The sequence below is a fragment of the Salvelinus alpinus genome, chromosome 29 (genome assembly GCF_045679555.1).
Source record: "Salvelinus alpinus chromosome 29, SLU_Salpinus.1, whole genome shotgun sequence".
In the NCBI taxonomy this organism is placed as follows: Eukaryota; Metazoa; Chordata; class Actinopteri; order Salmoniformes; family Salmonidae; genus Salvelinus; species Salvelinus alpinus.
This window is the reverse complement of record NC_092114.1, coordinates 42,558,268-42,579,392: the sequence shown is the minus strand read 5'-3', so window position 1 is coordinate 42,579,392 and position 21,125 is coordinate 42,558,268. Positions and strand designations below refer to the sequence as shown.

Genomic DNA, 21,125 nt, shown 5'->3' with positions numbered 1-21,125 from the left:
CCCCTTTTCATGCCATTTTGTTGTTGGGGAACCAGTCGAAATCTCTCTGGGTACTCATCGACTCAGAGTTTTATGGATGCTACCCTGGCGTCCGAGCTGGGCAACCCCACTCAGTCCCTCTCCATTCCCATGGACGTTAGAGCGCTGGACGGGTGCTCTATAGGCCGGGTCACCCACAATTCCACCCCCATCAACCTACGTGTGTCAGGAAACCACAGCGAGACGATCCAATTCCTGCTCATTAAGTCTCCTCAGGTTCCCGTGGTATTGGGATTCTCTTGGCTCCAGCGACACAATCCCCTTATTGACTTGTCTGCTGGTGCCATCATGGGCTGGAGCCCGTTCTGCCACGGTCATTGCCTGAAGTCAGAGCAGCCTGCCCCGGAACGTCTTCCTGGGGGCTCGGAAGTTGCTACGGACCTCTCCGCCATTCCCGCGGAGTACCAGGACCTCCGGGAGGTGTTCATTAAGGCCCGGGCCACTTTGCTTCCACCGCACCGACCCTATGACTGCGGGATTGACCTTCTCCCAGGCACCACTCCACCCCGGGGATGACTGTACTGGGTCCGGAGACCAAGGCTATGGAGACCTACTGTACATTAAGGACTCCCCCTCCGGCGCAGGGTTCTTCTTTGTGGAGAAGAAAGACAAAGCCTCAACGACATCACGGTGAAGAACCGCTATCCGCTACCACTCATCTCCTTGGCCTTGGATCCGCTCCAGGGGGCCACCGTGTTCTCCAAGCTGGACCTATGGAACGCCTACCACCTGGTGCGGATACCCCCTGTTTGGTCAATAAACATCTGTGATTCGAACTGACTGTATCTGGGTCTTATCCTGAGTCGTGATACGTATACATAGTTCTTATGATTATGTTGAAATTAGATTGATGTAACAACCTGTTAGTCAGGTTAAGTCAATGTATTTAAATTTATGTTTTACCCTAATCTCAACTTTTACAATGCTGGTTGAAAATAGATGAAAACAGTGCTGATTGATAACTTTTTTCAAATCCAATGTATTTTCCACGTTGATTCCATTTCACAATACATTGAAAAATGACTTTGAAACAACAGTGATTCAACCAGTGTGAGCCCAGTGGGAACTGAGAGTGTATGTATCAAAGGAACTTGCGGTGAGAGAGACTTGCGACTCCTAAAGCGGCCAGTTTCAAAATCAACACATTGTACATAAAAAAACATCCAATGCATAACCAAATTGAAAACATTAGTGCATCACATGCTTTTTTTATTTCGTCCAAAAACATGGCATTTTGACAACTTGTTACAAAAAAATGTAGTTTAAATAAAATAGCAAATCTACAGTTTAATGAGGTAAAAGCAGAGTCATTTAAGGCACGTTTCTCAAATGTTATTATTATTGCTTCTACATTTGATGCTCAACTTCAAACACCACAGTGACTCTGGAGGAACAAAAACGAAAAGGAGTAGCTTTCCTCAGGAAAGTAATTTTACATATGCACTCATTAAATTATACCATTTGAGTATGTTAATAAACATGTAATTTCATAGTAATGAGTTCCAGATACCATGTGTCCTTCTTCAACATGTATATGTAGCCTACCCTTAGTAATACTGTATATTAAACCGTACATTCTTTCTTGTTGTTTCACGCTGGTAGTAATGCAATACAAGTACACACACTACACTTAAACGAATCATCCATTTCATGCCTCAGCTAAGCGTTATTAAAACGACAGTTTCTAAGCTGCATTGATGAAAGAGACAGATCTGTCTGGATCTGGGGTTCAGTGCGGTTGTCTGTCTCAGCAAAGAAACATTTGAGGGACATTGTGGGGTGTTTCCAATAAAGAACGGGACTTATCTTTTGGTCAGTGGTTAAGAGCTCAAAATATGGACAGACCACATTTCTGTCAAGGCCCTATAGCACCTCCGAAGTCATAAAAAGGCGACTACTCATAACATAACCTCTACCCCTTTTTAAAGCCATAGGATTGCAAAAGCGAAGCAAATTGATGAGTACCATTTGAAGGGAACATTTATGAGACTGTGGATTGAGTCATTGTAGACAGCATAACATTTCAACTGATAACACATTTGTTGAGTAGATTATTATATTTTACTCTAATGGCGCCGATCCAAGCGCACACCATTTCTAGGTAGGGTTTTATACGTGGTCGGAATGGTCCAAATCATCTACACTTTAATATTGCCCAATACTATCGTGTTTTCAAATGTAAAATCCAAATCTCTCAGGAAAGTTAGAATTACACCATCCATGTCTACACGTTTTAGGGGGCTAGATGTGTAACAATACTTGAGATGGAAAACGGACCATTATCATACAAAGATACATAAGATAAAGATAAGTATGATATAATATACACTACCTTCAAATTGGTTCGGTATAACAAATAATGTTGTCCTTCTCATACACAGTTCTACCAGTTGCTGTATGGCAATGCCTTAATATTATATGCAACCTGTATTCACTACAGTATGTTCTTTTTCGTATTTAAATGAGGAATGAAGATCAACAAATATTGAGCCTTGGCAACCATTGGTTGTTTGTCAGCCAATAGCAAATGCAGATAAATCCCCATCCGTGGCCAAATCCAATAATAACATGGCATCTTGAACTTGGAGGATAGTCATTGCACTCTGTCAGGACAACAACTATATGTGGCAGCAAAAACGTATACTGCCATACTTTTTCTCAGAACTGCCTTTGGCTTCCGCAGTACATATTAGACCAACATTTTATATGGAAGGTGACCTTGTAAGCTGTAAGCTTGTGGTTTTCCCTCTCCAGAAACGATCCAGAGAGACTTATGTAAAAAAAAAAATAACATCACGTCATTCCAAATGTATTAGGCTATAAAGGAATAAAAAGCATGAAATACTAAACATTGTTCAATGTCTTTGTGCAACACCTCTATAAAAATGTATATATCTCCCGTATGGTTGTGAGGACATTCCAGATGCACAGAGTTCATAGGGAGTCATGTCGTCTGAAAGAGTCTATGCAGTCTCTCATGTAGTCTATGGGTAGTCTACATATACAGGCAAAGCCGCCATGTTGCGGTTAGTTCCCAAAAAGGAGAGAAGTCCAGTAGTCCACAGGCCTGGGGTGAGAGCTGAACTCTACTTGAGTTTATGCCTCAAATATAAAAAATTGAGCAAAGCAGTACGTACTCCAACTGCAGCAAGTTCACCACTCACAGTTCAGCTATGTGATAAGACGGGACCCCTCTTCTCTCCAACCACACTTCCAGGCTGACTCCTGAAGTAGAGTTACCAAGCAACAGCCAGGTGGTGTAGAGTTCACCTTCGCACAAACTCCAAAACCGTTATGGTGAGACGATAGTAACAGGGTAAAGCAGGAAGAGTTCCTCCCAATATAGTTGTCCCATTGGTCTAACAGAGAGCGTGGGCAGAAGGTCTAACACTGCATCTGAAATGGCACCCTGTTCCCTATATAGTGCACTAATTTGAACCAAGTATTGCACTATATAGGGAATAGGGTGCCATTCCAGATGCACTTGATGTCTATGAGAAGTCCAGTGGTCGAATCATCATGGTTGTTGCTCGTAGCGAGTAGCTGGGACCCTTAAAGTAGTGCCACTTGATGCCATTTAGCTTCCCGACGTGTTGCCCTTTGGTGAAGTACATTCCGTTGAGGTTGGACGGGCCACAGGCGTCGAACCACCAACCTGGGCAGAGCAAGAACGGGGGAGGGGGGGGGGGGTTGCAGGGTGAAAGACTGAGCTTTTTTTTAAACCCCTATGACAAAAACAGACAATAGTGTGTGTGAAATGCTAAAAGAAAGACCGTAAACGTCACATTGAATTTCTGTTTTTCTGGTTCTGCAATGTTGAACCTTGACAGTGTGCCAACGTGAACTCCAACACTAGCTATAGCAGTGGTTCAGACATAATCACAAAGGTATCTGGTCACTGTGGTGTAGGTACACAGGGGACTGCCGATACCTGTTGTTAACCACTTTTGGGATCTGTTTACACCCAGTGGTATTTAGAGGAAGTAAAGGTGGATGGACTCAAATAGGCTCTGTTGTGAATGGCATTTGTAAGAATTTCATTCCCTGCATATGATGCTGTAGCATCTCTTCCTTCTTCTCGCTTAACCTTTGCATGTACTTTTTATCCTCTTACTAATTTCAGCAAAATACATTGCTAGCACCAAAGAGCACATGAAAATGAGCAACACAAATCTTTCCATTTCAGGGAGGCATAGTGTGGCTGGTGTGACGTGTCAATCGGAGGTTTGGGGCATAGCCTTTCCCCTCAGGCCTAAATACCAGTGCCAGTTTGGGCTGTGACATTTCACAGAAGACCTACCAGTGAGTCCCACAGTTAGTACCGCTGTCCTTGCCTTTAGCATGGGTGTCACGTTGATGAAGGTTTCCCATTGGCTCCCTGTGACTTGTGTTTCCAGGGCCGAGGTTTTACTATCTTGTAAAAACAGCTGCCCCCGCTAGAAACAGTTGGTGATCTGTTTCCAGAACCGGATAGTCTTTCGTCATTGTCACCTCAGTACACTAGTGAACATACAGTAGGTCTGGGTTAGGTCTGTTCAGTATGACTGAGATTGTACTGTATGTATGTACAGTGCATTCGGCAAGTATTCAGACCCCTTGACTCTTTCCACATTTTGTTAAATTACAGCCTTATTCTAAAATGGATTAAATACAAAAAAATCCTCATCAATCGACACACAATACCCCCATAACGACAAATGGAAAACAGGTTTTAATTTGTTTTAAATTTCAAATGAAAAATTGAAATACCTTATTTACATAAGTATTCAGACCCTTTGCTATGAGACTCATAATTGAGCTCAGGTGCATCCTTTTTCCATTGATCATCCTTGAGATGTTTCTAAAACTTGATTGGAGTCCATTTGTGGTAAATTCAATTGATTGGACATGATTTGGAAAGGCATACACCTGTCTATATAAGATCCCATAGTTGACAGTGCTTGTCAGAGAAAAAACCAAGCCATGAGGTCGAAGGAATTGTCCTTAGAGCTCCGAGACAGAATTTTGGAACCACCAAGACTCTTCCTAGAGCTGGCCGCCTGGCCAAATTGAGCAATCGGGGGAGAAGGGCATTGGTCAGGGAGGTGAATACTTATGTAAATGTCATATTTACGTTTTTTTATACATTTTTATGCAAAAATGTATCAAAGCCTTTTTTTGCTTTGTCATTATGGGGTATTGTGTGCAGATTGATGAGTAAATCAATTTTAGAATAAGGCTGTATCAAGGGGTCTGAATACTTTCCGAATGCACTGTATGTAGGTCAGTGGAGGCTGGTGGGATGAGGACGGGCTAATTTTAGTGGCTGAAATGGAATAAATGGAACGGAGTCAAACATGTGGTTTCCATTTGGTTGATGTGCTTGACACTATTCGATTTATTCCATTCCTGCCATTACAATGAGCCCGTCCTCCTATAGCTCCTCCCACCAACCTCCGCTGATGTAAGTAATTGCCATACTTCAACAGACCCGGTCAAGTCTGACCTTACTTTCTTAATATTTTTCTCCTCTTTGGTTACTAGTGTTTTCCTCAATGTGTCTATTTCCCCCACCGCTTACTACTGCACTGAAAATATGTAAATATTATTACGGTGAATATGGTTAAAAAAATCTAAGTTAGTGCCCTGCTAAGCACACTGCTGGGTTGTGGGACTGGCTGGTTGAATGAGGAAAATATGAGTCATTTTGAAATCTCCCTGACACTTGGTGGACGTTTGTGGTGCTCACTTGAAACCCCTAATGTGCTGTTGTGTGGAGTGGTGGGTGCAGAAGTCAAAGGATGCAGTAAGCTCCACACACACGCCTCATTACTCTGTACTGTGGTACAATGCCACGTGCACAGGTCCGTGCCAAAATAACCCAACCAAGTGTCAGGGTTTGAGCTAGGCGGAGTCAGGCTGGTCTTGTAGTCGAACCAAGTTCTCTAGACAATTAACCAGGATGCATTACCATACGAACAAAAATATATACGCAACATGTAAAGTGTTGGTCCCATGTTTCATGAGCTGAAATAAAAGATCCCGGAAATGTGTTTACATTCCTGTTAGGGAGCATTTCTACTTGCCAAGATAATCCATCCACCGGACAGGTGTGGCATATCAAGAAGCTGACTAAACAGCATGATCTTTACACAGGTGCACCTTGTGCTTGGGACAGTAAAAAGCCACTCTAAAATGTGCAGTTTTGTCACACATGTCTCAAGTTTTGACGGAGCATGCAATTGGCATGCTGATTGCAGGAATGTCCATCAGAGCTGTTGCCAGAGAATGTAATGTTAATTTCTCTACTATAAGCTGCTTCCAACGTCATATTAGAGAATTTGGCAGTGCGTCCAACCAGCCTCACAACCGCAGATCGCGGGTAACCACCCAAGCCCAGGACCTCCACATCCGGCTTCTTCACATGCAGGATCGTCTAATACCATCCACCTGTACAGCTGATGAAACTGAGTCTTTCTGTCTGCAATAAAGCCCTTTTGTGGGGAAAACTCACCCACTCACTCACTGCCCAGTCATGTGAAATCCATAGATTAGGGCCTAATGAATTCATTTCAATTGACTGATCTCCTTATATGAACTGTAACTCAGTAAAATCGTCGAAATTGTTGCATGTTGCATTGATGATGTTGTTCAGTATAAGACGAATCTTCCTTTCTGCCATGAGGTGGTGGTTTGTGGAGACTTTTCTTGTGCCATCTCTCAGTGTGAGGCATTATGGGGTCTCCCCTGCCAGATCACTAAATAGCACAGGAGGTTGGTGGCACCTTAATTGGGGAGAACGGGCTCCTGGTAATGGCTGGAGCGGAATCGGTGGAATGGTGTTTGATGCCATTCCATTCGCACCGTTCCAGCCATTATAATGAACCGTCCTACTCTCACCAACCTCTACTGCTAAATAGTGCATTATGGGTGAAGTAGGCAAGAATTGTCTTTCTTTTTCGGCATCAGACCTGCCTAATTTTCACTTGAAACATCGTTTTTTGTGTTTAATAGGCTAAATTACACATTATTTTACATATGACCCCAAGGTGACCTGTTCATTCAATTTGTAGTCTATAACATTTCAGATTTAGATGTGATTATTTATCCCTAAGTAGTTTGGATGTAGTAAACTACTTTTTCAAGGTAACTTTAAGGGTGGCTTTAGTGTAGCTTAACTTCTTCCATTGTGACGTAACTGGTAGCTTGGTACACTACATTTTCAACACTGCAGTGCGGTGCGTTATGGGGACACTGGTACTTACCCCCTGTGAGCATGAGGGCACACTTGCACATGCAGTTGTCATTGTCCATATCCTTGGTGCTGAAGTCTGCCCCGTGGATCACCATACTGCTCTGCCTGCCCGCTGTCCCACTGTGACTCTTCAGGAACAGTCTGAGAGGAGGAGGAGGACAGAATAAGGGGATTGGAGGGAGAGTGGGAAAGAATACAGGAAGTGGAGGACGGAATAGAAGACAGGGTTTAGAGGGAGAGAAGACATAACACACTGTAAGAGACCTCCTGAGAGAGTTATATTTTCAGCGGTGATTGACTGTGTGCATGTGCTCTGCAAACAGTCTCTCCACCTGAGTCAACATCAACGCATTAAAGAGAGAGAAAAGAGGGAGAAGGGTAGACAGAGTTGTCTGGAACGTACGTTTTTCACCTGCAGAGCTCAGAGCAGCCATTTACAGTATAACAGGAGCAGAGACCAAAGACATTAAGGGCTGACCCAGGTACAGCTCACTGAGGTACCATCAAGTAGGCTACATACTGTTACTCTCCTCCTACTGGTCCTAGTCCTGTATGTCTCAGATGCACAATGTCCCTCCTTGTGTGTTTGCACTTTTCCCACTGTCTTCCCTCCTGTGTTCACACAGTACAGTATGACACAGTATTCTCTGTCAGAATGATCACAGAGGCCTCCTGCGCTTATACTATGACAGGCCTATTACTATTACCGTATAGCAGGTTATTTTTGTGGAGAGAAAGCATATTAACCCTAAGACACTGCATGTTACAGTATGGCAGGCCTGCTGTCTGCAGGGCGGCTCAGTCTAACCTGCACATGTGGAACCTGTAAATCAACCAGGGCTCCAGCTGTACTGGTGAGAGACGCAGTGAACCAGTGGGCAACATACAGGATGGGGAGGAGGGACCAGCATGATGGAGCCCCAGTCTGGGGGCACCGTGGCTGGGGCTGGGCTGTTGTCTTATTCTGCTCCACGGACATCTGCCATGTCCCCAGAACAATGCGTTTTGTGGTGTTCTATTTTTAGGTCGAGTGACCGGCATTGCAAGGCCACAAGACAGTGTCGATTTGAGGAGGTGATTGACAAGCGTACTCTTGCGTCTCAAATTGAGATTTGTGCTACGATGTCATTAGGATACTTGACATCGACTAACGTTGGAAGCTTGCTGACTCATGATTCAATTATCCAATCGAGTCAGAGACTCCAATCCATACACCTCAGAGTTTTCCTCATCGATCCACCCACTCTGTGACTACCTTTCTCAGATCCGATCACCACTCGATCTTTCTCGCCACCCAGCCCCTAACAATTCTCCTCAACTGGAAACGAATAGGGACTATATGTGTCTAAACACACTTGAGGGTTTGTCGTTGCGAATTGTTAAGTCACTCTTGGTATGAGAGCAGAAATGCTGTATCGTGGGTCTTCTCTATCCTGCTGTGACCTGCATCATTAGGAGCTCATTCTGTGGCCTGCCCTTCTCTAACCCACATTATCACATGCCTGGGAGCTTTCTATCCCCAAAGATGGACTCTCAGAGCCAAGAAACACTGTTAGAGGACCTTGCCAATGTGTCTGCTCTGCACTCTGAAACATGTTCTGTTGAGCAAAAAAAATGTCCTGAGATCCATTGCCGTCAATCGGAATGGACAGGGGAGTAGGCGGGTAACAAGTCTTAGTCAAGTTATGTTTTTTCCTATAAGAAAGGTTTGATAGGCTGTTTTTTGGGGGGGGGGGGGGGTCTTCACCTGCAATATGCACCTCGAACTGGTGGCAGTGTTGTGGATAAGAAAAGTGTGTAGCCAGAGACATCATGCCCAATGAACACGAAGGGCGGTAAAATATATCTTATAAAATCTATGTGCAACGAACGAATGCAAAGATCAACTTCGTTGCCCCTCAAAATGTGGTTGACTGACACTTCTGCTTGTAGCTATGTGGTTTCAGGTTAGATTCATGAAGTGGAGACAACGGTCAGTGGTGTGTATTCTTGGAGCAAGTCTTTAGACAGCTGTGTAGATGGATGATTTGTACAGAGAAAGGTGAAAGAAGTGACGATGTCATTGTTGGGAATTCAACTAAGCCACTAAACCAATACTGTACTATGTAGTGGAGAGTCATGGCTCTAATCAGTGGTTATATCTGAATCAAAGGAAGGTTGGATGAATTGAACATGTTGAAATTAGACATGGTAGTGGGGTGATGAAATAGTGTGCATTTATGGGAGTCGGAGTTGAGTGTGTGTGTGTGTGTGTGTGTGTGTGTGTGTGTGTGTGTGTGTGTGTGTGTGTGTGTGTGTGTGTGTGTGTGTGTGTGTGTGTGTGTGTGTGTGTGTGTGTGTAGTGAGTCTTCATCTGTGACACGTGCTGAAGCACGACTCAGACCCTTCAAGACTACAGAAGTCCTCGCAGATACTCTTCCGTAGGGCCTATACTACTCATATCACAAAACGCTGCTCGATTTCCTGGCAGTGTAACTTCTGCTAATTCCTATCCCACCCAATCCAGGATGTAGCCTGCTACTGCTCTGATAAAGAACAGACACAGTCTGTGTATTTAGAAGACATTTACACAGCCTTTCGACCGCACACAGAAACATCGCCAAGACACGCCATGAAGAGGGATTCTCCGCATGACACTCGTCTGACCTTTAAATCGTTTTGATCTGTATTGAATGGGTGTGTTGTGTATGTACCAGACAGTTTACCAGCTAATCCAACTCAATTGACATCTGCGTCCTGTCATGTCGTGTCTATTATGTGCTCAACTGATAAGTGGGGCGATCCGAGGCAGCAGTAACAGAGTCGCTCAAGAGGAAGAGACGGTTTTCCTGTTTGAGTACAGTTGTTCTGCCGTCTCTGTTTCTCGGCAGAAACGTTTAGCGTGTCATGTCACAGGCTGTATTTCATCTCTAGTGTCAAACATCTGCGCAACCGATGCGGGACCTTAAAGCCTCTGAGGGCCAACCGAGCCGATCTGATTGGCTCTTGAGCAAATTAGATTGGCCAAGGCTCATTAATAAACACAATGTTGGATTGTGGGAGATTGATTTGGGCTTTCTCAATGACACCCCGAGGGAGGAAGTGTTGGTGTCCTGCCATCTCATTCTGCTAATGTCTAAAGGGGATGCTGGTTTGTTAGTGCTCTTTCATCGCCGGATGTTGGGTATTAGGATATATTCAAAATGAATACAAATGGTAATAGAATTAATACTACACATCGTTATTACCTCTTTGTTGCAGATTTGATTTCAATCGCAATAAGGGAAGGACTCTGGAGTATTGCAAAGGGGAAAGGGGGATACCTAGTCAGTTGTCCAACTGAATGTATTCAACTGAAACTGAAATGAAACTGAAATGTGTCCCGCATTTAACCCAACCCCTCTGAATCAGAGAGCGGCGGGGGGTCCACGTCTTCGGCGCCCGGGGAACAGTGGATTAACTGCCGTGCTCAGGGGCAGAATGACAGATTTTTACCTTGTGACCAAAATTGGGGTCAGTTGAGGATTGTTGTTTTATGAAACTAAGTGATCATTTGAAACTTGAAGGGACAACAATAACCAAGCTTTCCCAAAATATAGTCAACACATCCTTGCCGAACCATATAGAGTATTCCATTGCGCCAAATGACACGGTATGCATCGACTAGTCCACTGAACCAACCTGCCTGCAGTCTTTAACAATGCTTTTAAAGCCCACTCCAAGATGCATGATGAAATGCATTAGGGCAAGACTCTATCATTAGTGTAAAGTCAAAACTACAACACCATGTTTAGAAGCACAGAACAACGCTTTACAGCTAGGCCATATTGGTGCTACAAAGTATGTCGACTTTGCTCATTCTAGGCTGAATTACATCATGCTGCATCAAGATAGAATTGCTGCAATCGATCTCACTTCTCTTCTGTTTCAACCACTTGCATTAGGCTTACCTAAAACCTGCATTTATGTAGCATATTTCACAGAGCAGTTTGGATTGAATTCACCCTTCTGCCCGCAATGAAGCTAGCAGTAATTGAGTTCCTGTATCTGTAAGGCTCTATCAAACCACCAAGGCTCAACCAGCGACAGTTACATTTAACAGAGACTTCCACTCTAGCTGGGGGAAGAAACTCAGCCCCAAAGTGCTATAAGTCACGCGTGCCATAGAGGTCCATACATCAGGGGTGCTCAGTGGAGGCGGCATTCCTCCCCAACCACTGCAAAATAAAGAACATCATAGATATGTCTTTCCCCTCCACACGGGCGAGACATGTCAGACTGCGGCTAAACAACCTGTGGATAGGCTAGGGCCACAGCCCATTTCCAAGACTTCACAGATTTGTTCCAAGATGGCGTAGCAGTCGGATGTGTGTTCTGTCTTGTCCCGTGTAAATATAATTTTCTTCGTTTTTTTCCCTGATATATTTTGTATATATTTGAATTCTTACTTCCCATCTACGGACTGAATATACTCTCCTGCAACCCGCCTCACCCAATGTGGTATGGGTCTGCTATTTTTATACTTTAGAACCGGAACCCCCATCAGAAGCTAGTCAGTTAACTAGCTACTAGCTAGTAGTCAGTTAGCCACTGCTAGCGGTCTTCACCGTTAACTCGGACACCAGCCAGCCTCAGCTCGATCAATACCTGCTAGTCTGCACAGCGCGATATCAACCCAGAGCATATCGGACTTCTTTTTCTCTACCACATCTCCGGATTCCTACCGCATGCTCTGAACCTTTACACTGGACCATCGCAGCTAGCTAGCTGCAATCCGAGTGGCTACTTCTGTCTAACGTCTCTGTCCCAAAACAAGCACAAGTTAGCTTTGAGCTAGCCTCGAGCTAGGCCCTTCTGCCGGCTAGCCAAAGAGGTCCACCAGCTAATTCTTGGGCTACAATACCACTTTTGCCAATTGGCCTGGACCCTTTACTGCCGACTCGGAGCCCCGCCGATCCATCACGATTGGTCTGCCGACGTAATCGTCCAAAGTGGTTTCAACAGGCTCTTCCGTTGCAACGTCGCCGAAGGCCCATCTGCTAGCCCCGGCCCGCTAGCTGTCTGAATCGCCGTGTCTCCTGCTCGCCTAGCGTAGTAGCGACTACTGAATCGGCTCCCTGACTCACCTACTGCTACTCATTGGACCCTATGATCACTCGGCTACACATGCCTCTCCCTAATGTCAATATGCCTTGTCTATTGCTGTTTTGGTTAGTGATTATTGTCTAATTTTACTGTAGAGCCGCCAGCCCTGCTCAATATGCCTTAGATAGTCCTTTTGTTCCACTACCCACACATGCAGTGGCCTCACCTGGCTTAACTGCTGGCTCTAGAGACAAAACTTCTCTCATCATCACTCAATGCCTAGGTTTACCTCCACTGTACTCACATCCTACCATACCCTTGTCTATACATTATGCCTTGAATCTATTCTTCCACGCCCAGAAATCTGCTCCTTATACTCTCTGTTCCGAACGCACTAGACGACCAGTTCTTATAGCCTTTAGCCGTACCCTTACCCTTCTCCTCCTCTGTTCCTCTGGTGATGTAGAGGTTAACCCTGCAGCTCCCAGCACCACTCCCATTATTCAGGCGCTCTCATTTGTTGACTTCTGTAACCGCAAAAGCCTTAGTTTCATCATCAGAAGCCTTCGTTTGTTTGTTTGTTTTATTCACTGCTTTAGCACACTTCGCGAACCCTGATGTCCTAGCCATGTCTGAATCCTGGCTTAGGAAGGACACCAAAAATCCTGACATCCCCAACTACAACATTTTCCGACAAGATAGAACTGCCAAAGGAAGCGGAGTTGCAATCTACTGCAGAGATAGAATGCAGAGTTCTGTCATACTATCCAGGTCTGTGCCCAAACAATTCAAGCTTCTACTTTTAAAAATCCACCTTTCCAGAAACAAGTCTCTCACCTTTGCCACTTGTTATAGACCCCCCCCCAGCCCCCAACTGTGCCCTGGACACCATATGTGAATTGATTGCCCCCCATCTATCTTCAGAGTACGTACTGTTAGGTGACCTAAACTGGGATATGCTTAACACCCCGGCCGTCCTACAATCTAAACTAGAAGCCCTCAATCTCACACAAATGATCAAGGAACCTACCAGGTACAACCCTAAATCCGTAACCATGGGCACCCTCTTAGATATCATACTGACCAACTTGCCCTCTAAATACACATCTGCTGTCTTCAACCAGGATCTCAGCGATCACTGCCTCATTGCCTGCGTCTGTAATGGGTCCGCGGTCAAACGGACCCATCAAACGCTTCCTAAAACACTTAAGCGAGCAGGCCTTTCTATTCGACCTGGCCCGGGTATCCTGGAAGGATATTGACGTCATCCCGTCAGTAGAGGATGCCTGGTTGCTCTTTAAAAATGCTTTCCTCAACATCTTAAATAAGCATGCCCCATTCAAAAAATGTTGAACTAAGAACAGATATAGCACTTGGTTCACCCCAGACTTGGTTTCACCATCATTTTTCCCACCGTTTTTCATCAGTTTTAGTACAGGGACACAGTCAAACACAAATTCGTGTTTGGGCGCGCCATGAAGACTAGACGCACCTGCTAAAATCGGTTTCCTATTGAACATAGTTCTTTACGTAGGAAATATTATAGGTTGATTACATTTTAGGCTATCTGAGGAGTAAATAGAAACGTATTTTGACTTGTTGAAACAAAGTTTAGGGGTAGATTTTCTGATTAATTTCTCTGCACTTTGAACGAGTGGATTACTCAAATAAATGGCGCCAACTAAACTGACTTTGTGATATAAAGAAGGATTTTATCTAACAAAACCACACTACATGTTATAGCTGGGACCCTTTGGATGACAAATCAGAGGAAGATTTTCAAAAAGTAAGTGAATGTTTAATCGCTATTTGTGAATTTATGAAACCAGTCCCGGTGGAAAAATATTTTGATGTGGGATGCCGTCCTCAAACAATTTCACGGCATGCTTTCACTGTAATAGCTACTCTAAATTGGACAGTGCAGTTAGATTAACAATAATTTTAGCTTTCAACCGATATTAGACACTTGTATGTACCTAAATGTTTAATATCCATAATTTTTATGATTATTTATTTGAATTGCGCGCCCTCCAGTTTAACCGGAAGTAGCTCTAATACTGGAGTGATAGATGTGCAGATGATGATGTGCAAGTAGAGATACTGGGGTGCAAAAGAGCAGGTGGGTAAGTAATAATATGGGGATGAGGTAGTTGGATGTGCTATTTTCAGATTGGCTGTGTACAGGTACAGTGATCGGTAAGCTACTCTGACAGCTGATGCTTAAAAAATGGAGAAGGAGATATAAGACTACAGCTTCAGAGATATTTGCAATTCGTTCCAGTCATTGGCAGCAGAGAACTGGAAGGAAAGGCGGCCAAAGGAAGTGTTGCCTTTGGGGATGACCAGTACAATATACCAGCTGGAGCGCGTGCTACGGGTGGGTGTTGCTATGGTGACCAGTCAGCTGAGATAAGGCGGGGCTTTACCTAGCAAAGACTTATAGATGACCTGGAGCCAGTGGGTTTGACATCGCTGGGTCAATTGTGCACCACCTCATGGTTCTTCCGGTCGCGGCCGGCTGCGACAGAGCCTGGGATCGAACCCGGGTCTGTAGTGACGCCTCTAGCACTGCAACGCAGTGCATTAGACCGCTGCGCCACTCGGGCGCCACTCGGGCGCCACTCGGGAGACCTCGTGCACTTTTGTTATATACAGTATGTATGCCTGTACAAAAGATGGTGTCAACTTGGGAAAATATCTTAAATATTTGGAGGGATAACAGAACATGTTCTGGCTGACAACAACTGATACATTTTGATGACTCTAAAGCCCGTTATCCTACACTACATACTGGTTTAAGTGTATTTTTCTCTCTCCTTTTATGTGTGTAACATAACACTAATTGTGGCAGTCTTTCAAATGTACGTCTTTCATCTCTTGACTGACACAGTTCCACCTACCCTGCTGGCTTCCTTCCTTTTATCTGTCTGACAAGGAGGTTGGAGACGACCAAACCTGCTGAGGTCCAGGCAGTGCGTGTTGTTGCACACCTGGCAGTCATTAGCCTGCTAAACCGCAGCCTGATTGGCTCATAGCAGAGGTTAATCACCATGCTCAGTGGATCACTTTCTACCCAGAGGTGTCTGGCTGTAGCCCATTCGCTCGCCTGCCGCTGGGTGTCAAATAACACCACGGAGACAGACAGACATACGGACACACACGTATGTGCACACACACTCACCATTTTTTACTTGCCAAGTTGACACCGACTGTAATCACTGAGGTAGATAATACTGTATGCATGCCCTGTTAATGCCTTTCAAGTAGACCTTAAACCGCAGCCCAGCGGAAGGGCAATAAAATATCAGAATAGTACTACAGCCTCTCACCTAAATCATCTTTGAATTTTATATTTACAACATAACGTTTAACACAGCTACCTTAGCATTTGATTTACAGACAGACAGTATTCAGCGTCGCTGCCTCAGGCAGACTGCAGTGCGGATGAGTGTTGGATGAGTAAACTGAGCTCTGGGAGTTAAGGGTATCAGGGATCCCATCTCAGTGCGAGGCTAGGACAAAGGGGTCACAGCCGAGCTAGAGAATCCCCCCTTTGCCAAGTCCTCCTCCAAATCCCTACATCAAATACATCTGAGGGGATTGTCTGATTCCACCCGGGATCTTACCATTATCATATGGAGAAATCCCGGGATTTAGGGAACTTGGCTGGTTGGAGAGGAAGGATATTGAATAAAGATGTAATAGTCAGTCGAAGAGTAAACATGTAGTGCTTTTCTCCAACGGAGAGGATTTCGGCGTACATGCGAAGAAGGAGAGCGTTTAGCTGTAAACCTCACTTGTGTCCGTGCACACGTTTAGCAACTCCCATACAGCTTTTTTAACATAGTTTTATTTTAAAATGTTCCAGAGTTGATTGTTTTATTCAATGCCTAGGGTGCTGCATTAAATCTTCACATGCAACATTAAAGCATAAATGCAGTGAAATATACTCAGACACACATTCCCTGACCCAAATACGGTATGGTACATGCATACAAGCACAAAATAACATGTGAATCCTTGCAAGGATTCTGTTTATAGGCCTCCTGAGTGGCGCAGCGGTCTAAGGCATTGCATCGCAGTGTTGCGGCATCACTACAGCCTGGGGTTCGATCCCAGCTGTGTAACAACTAGCCGTGATTGGGAGTCCCAGTCAATTGGCCCAGCATCGTCCAGGTTCGGGAAGGGTTTGGCCGGGGAGGGCTTTACTTGGATTATCGCACTCTAGCGACTCCTTGTGGCGGGCCAGGCGCCTGCAAGCTGACTACGGTCGTCAGCTGAACGGTGTTTCCTCCTAAACATTGGTGCAGCTGGCTTCCTGGTTAAGCAAGTGGGTGTTAAGGAGCACTGCTTGGCCGGTCATGTTTTGGAGGACGCATGACTCTCCCGAGCCCGTTGGGAAGTTGCAGTGTTGAGACAAGATCGCAATTGGATATCATGAAAAAGGGGGGAAAAAAATAAAAAATGCAAGAAATATTCTGTTTATAATGTAGAAAAATGTATCATCCTAAAGTACTCCTACTGTAGTTAGTATTTTATATTTATTGAAACTCTAAATAGCTTATAAAGGATTAACGAGTAGCCTAAACAGTTCCATAATTCAGTACTTCAATATGTATTGTTAATATGTCAAATGTTTCCCTTGGACCACTGTGGTACAGGGCCACTACTCAGACTTATGTTGAAAAGGATGTTAGACATGGGTCAGAGCCCTTCTGTAGCGTGTGTCATGTTATCAACTCTGACCCCTGACTGATGGCTGTCTACTTGACCCCGTCCCATGAGGAATAACATGTATGTGGAGCTATCTCATGCCTGGCCGACCCCCGGAAATACTCTCCCTGACCTCCCAGTCCACACACACATGCAAACACACACACACACACACAAAATATCCTGGAAACGAAAACCCTTCATGTGAGGCCTCATCCATTTGTTAGTCACTTTGCAACAACACTGACGTTTTAGTTCACAGCACACCTTCTAAACAATTTACAACCATCATTTTCTTAGAATATTATTATACAAAACTTAGTAAAACAAGATTAGACACAAATGATTCGAAATAAGATCTGTCCACAGATTGGCAGTGTGAATGGTTGATGAGTCCAACAACAGTAAGTAATGCGGTCGTTGGACAGTATTGATCCTCTTAGGTAAATTACAATTTGAACCCAAATCCATTGAGCTGATTGTTACATTCTTAGGAATTATAGACATCAACAACGTGTAAACAGATGAGTAACTAAATTCATGTATTCTGTCATTTGAATGATGGTCCCACAAATTGTGGCTGTGTTATGGACATCTAACATCTATTTCCCCTCCCTGCCCCTCTGCAAAAAGAATGCCTTTCTTCCCATCTCTCTCTCTCTCTCTCTCTCTCTCTCTTTCCTCCCTCCATCTTTCTCTAATAAGACACCTGACAGGGTTTAAGACCTAATTTTGAGGCCCATTCTGTAAATGTTGATAAATGCGTGTTATCAAACTAATGTGTTGATACAATGGAGTTAATTACAATGCTATTTGCGGGTCATGACTAAATGACTGTACAACACACTATTTCACCAAGCTAACAATTTCAGTCCATTATATAGACTGCTCCCTTGTATGGTTTACAGAGAGACATAACATTCAGCAATTATGGTAACCTGATTCACAATGGAGCGAAAACCAAAAAGCAAATTTCTCAAGCCTGTGTGGTCATGGTTCAGTGGGAGCTGTGTAGTTCTGAGCTACAAGGTCAGCCCGTAAATACTCTTTCAACAATGTCAACAGTATTTGTACAGTTACGTTAAGCAGTGTTGTTGACGTCAGTTGACAGTATATTGTAATATGGGCATGGTAGGCATTGTCCTTTCGGGGTAAAATAAGACATTACGTAATGGGAAAATATGGGGAAGAAAAGCAATGGCGAAGACGAAAAGTAGCTGCACACACTGATTCGTATTTAAAAGTCAGAACAAGTGATAATATTTGATATTTGATAATATTGATGAGCTACTGCTACTGTTTCGTCAGATGATTTCATGTTTATTTGGATGCAAGCTATTGCCAGCACAAACATCCTTAAGCAAAGCTTCAACACAGGGAAGAGTTGCATCGACTCTCCAAGACGTCTGCATCAATCCCATAATGCACTGCTACTGTGTCATCTGGAAATGACTATGTCACACCCTGAGAAGAGAACCAGGCCAAATGACTTACTTCTCCAACTACCTACTCACAAATATGCTTTGAATAACCAAGATCTACATTACGATGTATGGATTTAATATCTTTATTCTATTTTATTTATTATGCTGGCTGGATACTGAATAAAACAGTTTTGCAGAGTCTCACTCAGCCTCTGTGCTTTGGAAATCATTCAAATAGGGAGAACAGTAAGACATGTGACAGTTCTTGCTGTATATTATTTCGATTAAGGATTAGAATCCTATATTTCTCTGGGCAATAATTTCACTTCTTTCTAACCAAGATTAATTTGTCTGGCTTGACATTTTAACACGACCGAGGAGCTGGCAGTAAAGCAAACATTTCCTGGCAAAGCGTCACATTGTTTATGATAAATGGGCAACACTGGTGCATCGGTGGACTACATATTTAAACGACCGTCTACGGTTTCCAACGGCTGCGTGTGGGTTTGTGGGCCGGTATGTGTTTGTATGTGTGCGCGCGAGTGTGCATGACCGTACGATTTTTGTTTATGTGTCTTAACAAATGTGTCTGTCTGCGTCGGTGTAGATTGTACTATTCCAGTAAAGCCCCCACCATCGATGCCCAAAAGAATCCAAAAACAAAACAAAATGTCATGGTATCTCTCGCTACAATCTCGTACTTCTCAGTACAACAAATGCTAATTGAAGAACTTGTCGCTGATTGTTTGGATTCCGAAGGGGAGGTGCCAAAGCCGAGGAGAACCGAACATAGATGGCAGCCCTCTGCAACCAGTTTGTTTGAGGCCTGGACCTCTGGTTTGTTTTGGCCAATGGTCCTGAGAAGCAATGAGTGATTATCATACCACAACTAGTTGCGAGAACAAATCTATTTATAGTGATCAGCCGGCTGATTAGATTGCTCCACTCAGTCCTGAACAGTCCGAGCTCAGACGAGCCTTCCTTCCCTAAAACTAAAGTGTAGGCCCAAAGACGCCTCTTGCTGCCCTGAGGACACAAACAACCACAGTTTCCCCCATCAAAATAGAAAGAGGTTACAGTATCAAATCAAATCAAATCAAATCAAATTTTATTAGTCACATACACATGGTTAGCAGATGTTAATGCGAGTGTAGCGAAATGCTTGTGCTTCTAGTTCCGACAATGCAGTAATAACAACAAGTAATCTAACCTAACAATTCCACAACTACTACCTTATACACACAAGTGTAAAGGGATAAAGAATATGTACATAAAGATATATGAATGAGTGATGGTACAGAACGGCATAGGCAAGATGCAGTAGATGGTATAGAGTACGGTATATACATATGAGATGAGTACTGTAGGGTATGTAAACATAAAGTGGCATAGTTTAAAGTGGCTAGTGGTACATGTATTACATAAAGATGGCAAGATGCAGTAGATGATATAGAGTACAGTATATACATATACATATGAGATGGGTAATGTAGGGTATGTAAACATTATATTAAGTGGCATTGTTTAAAGTGGCTAGTGGTACATTTTTACATAATTTCCATCAATTCCCATTTTTAAAGTGGCTGGAGTTGAGTCAGTATGTTGGCAGCGGCCGCTAAATGTTAGTGGTGGCTGTTTAACAGTCTGATGGCCTTGAGATAGAAGCTGTTTTTCAGTCTCTCGGTCCCTGCTTTGATGCACCTGTACTGACCTCGCCTTCTGGATGATAGCAGGGTGAACAGGCAGTGGCTTGGGTGGTTGTTGTCCTTGATGATCTTTATGGCCTTCCTGTGACATCGGGTGGTGTAGGTGTCCTGGAGGGCAGGTAGTTTGCCCCCGGTGATGCGTTCTGCAGACCTCACTACCCTCTGGAGAGCCTTACGGTTGTGGGCGGAGCAGTTGCCGTACCAGGCGGTGATACAGCCCGACAGGATGCTCTCGATTGTGCATCTGTAGAAGTTTGTGAGTGCTTTTGGTGACAAGCCGAATTTCTTCAGCCTCCTGAGGTTGAAGAGGCGCTGCTGCGCCTTCTTCACAACGCTGTCTGTGTGGGTGGACCAATTCAGTTTGTCCGTGATGTGTACACCGAGGAACTTAAAACTTTCCACCTTCTCCACTACTGACCCGTCGATGTGGATAGGGGGGTGCTCCCTCTGCTGTTTCCTGAAGTCCACAATCATCTCCTTTGTTTTGTTGACGTTGAGTGTGAGGTTATTTTCCTGACACCACACTCCGAGGGCCCTCACCTCCTCCCTGTAGGCCGTCTCGTCGTTGTTGGTAATCAAGCCTACCACTGTAGTGTCATCCGCAAACTTGATGATTGAGTTGGAGGCGTGCATGGCCACGCAGTCGTGGGTGAACAGGGAGTACAGGAGAGGGCTCAGAACGCACCCTTGTGGGGCCCCAGTGTTGAGGATCAGCGGGGTGGAGATGTTGTTACCTACCCTCACCACCTGGGGGCGGCCCGTCAGGAAGTCCAGGACCCAGTTGCACAGGGCGGGGTCGAGACCCAGGGTCTCGAGCTTGATGACGAGTTTGGAGGGTACTATGGTGTTAAATGCTGAGCTGTAATCGATGAACAGCATTCTCACATAGGTATTCCTCTTGTCCAGATGGGTTAGGGCAGTGTGCAGTGTGGTTGCGATTGCGTC

General features: G+C 44.4%; 1 protein-coding gene across 2 annotated transcripts in view; it reads right to left on the bottom strand.

The window, feature by feature from the left end:
- Nucleotides 1-1,218: 1,218 nt before the first annotated feature.
- Nucleotides 1,219-21,125, bottom strand: part of LOC139558759 (angiopoietin-1-like) — a 65,330-nt gene continuing 45,423 nt past the window's right edge. For both annotated transcript variants that reach the window (XM_071374174.1, XM_071374173.1), the window contains exons 8-9: nt 7,284-7,414; nt 1,219-3,694 (exon numbers count right to left, since the gene is read on the bottom strand). In XM_071374174.1, coding sequence (XP_071230275.1) covers nt 3,531-3,694; nt 7,284-7,414 — 295 coding nt within the window. In that variant the 3' untranslated portion in view covers nt 1,219-3,530. The remainder of the gene's footprint in view (nt 3,695-7,283; nt 7,415-21,125) is intronic.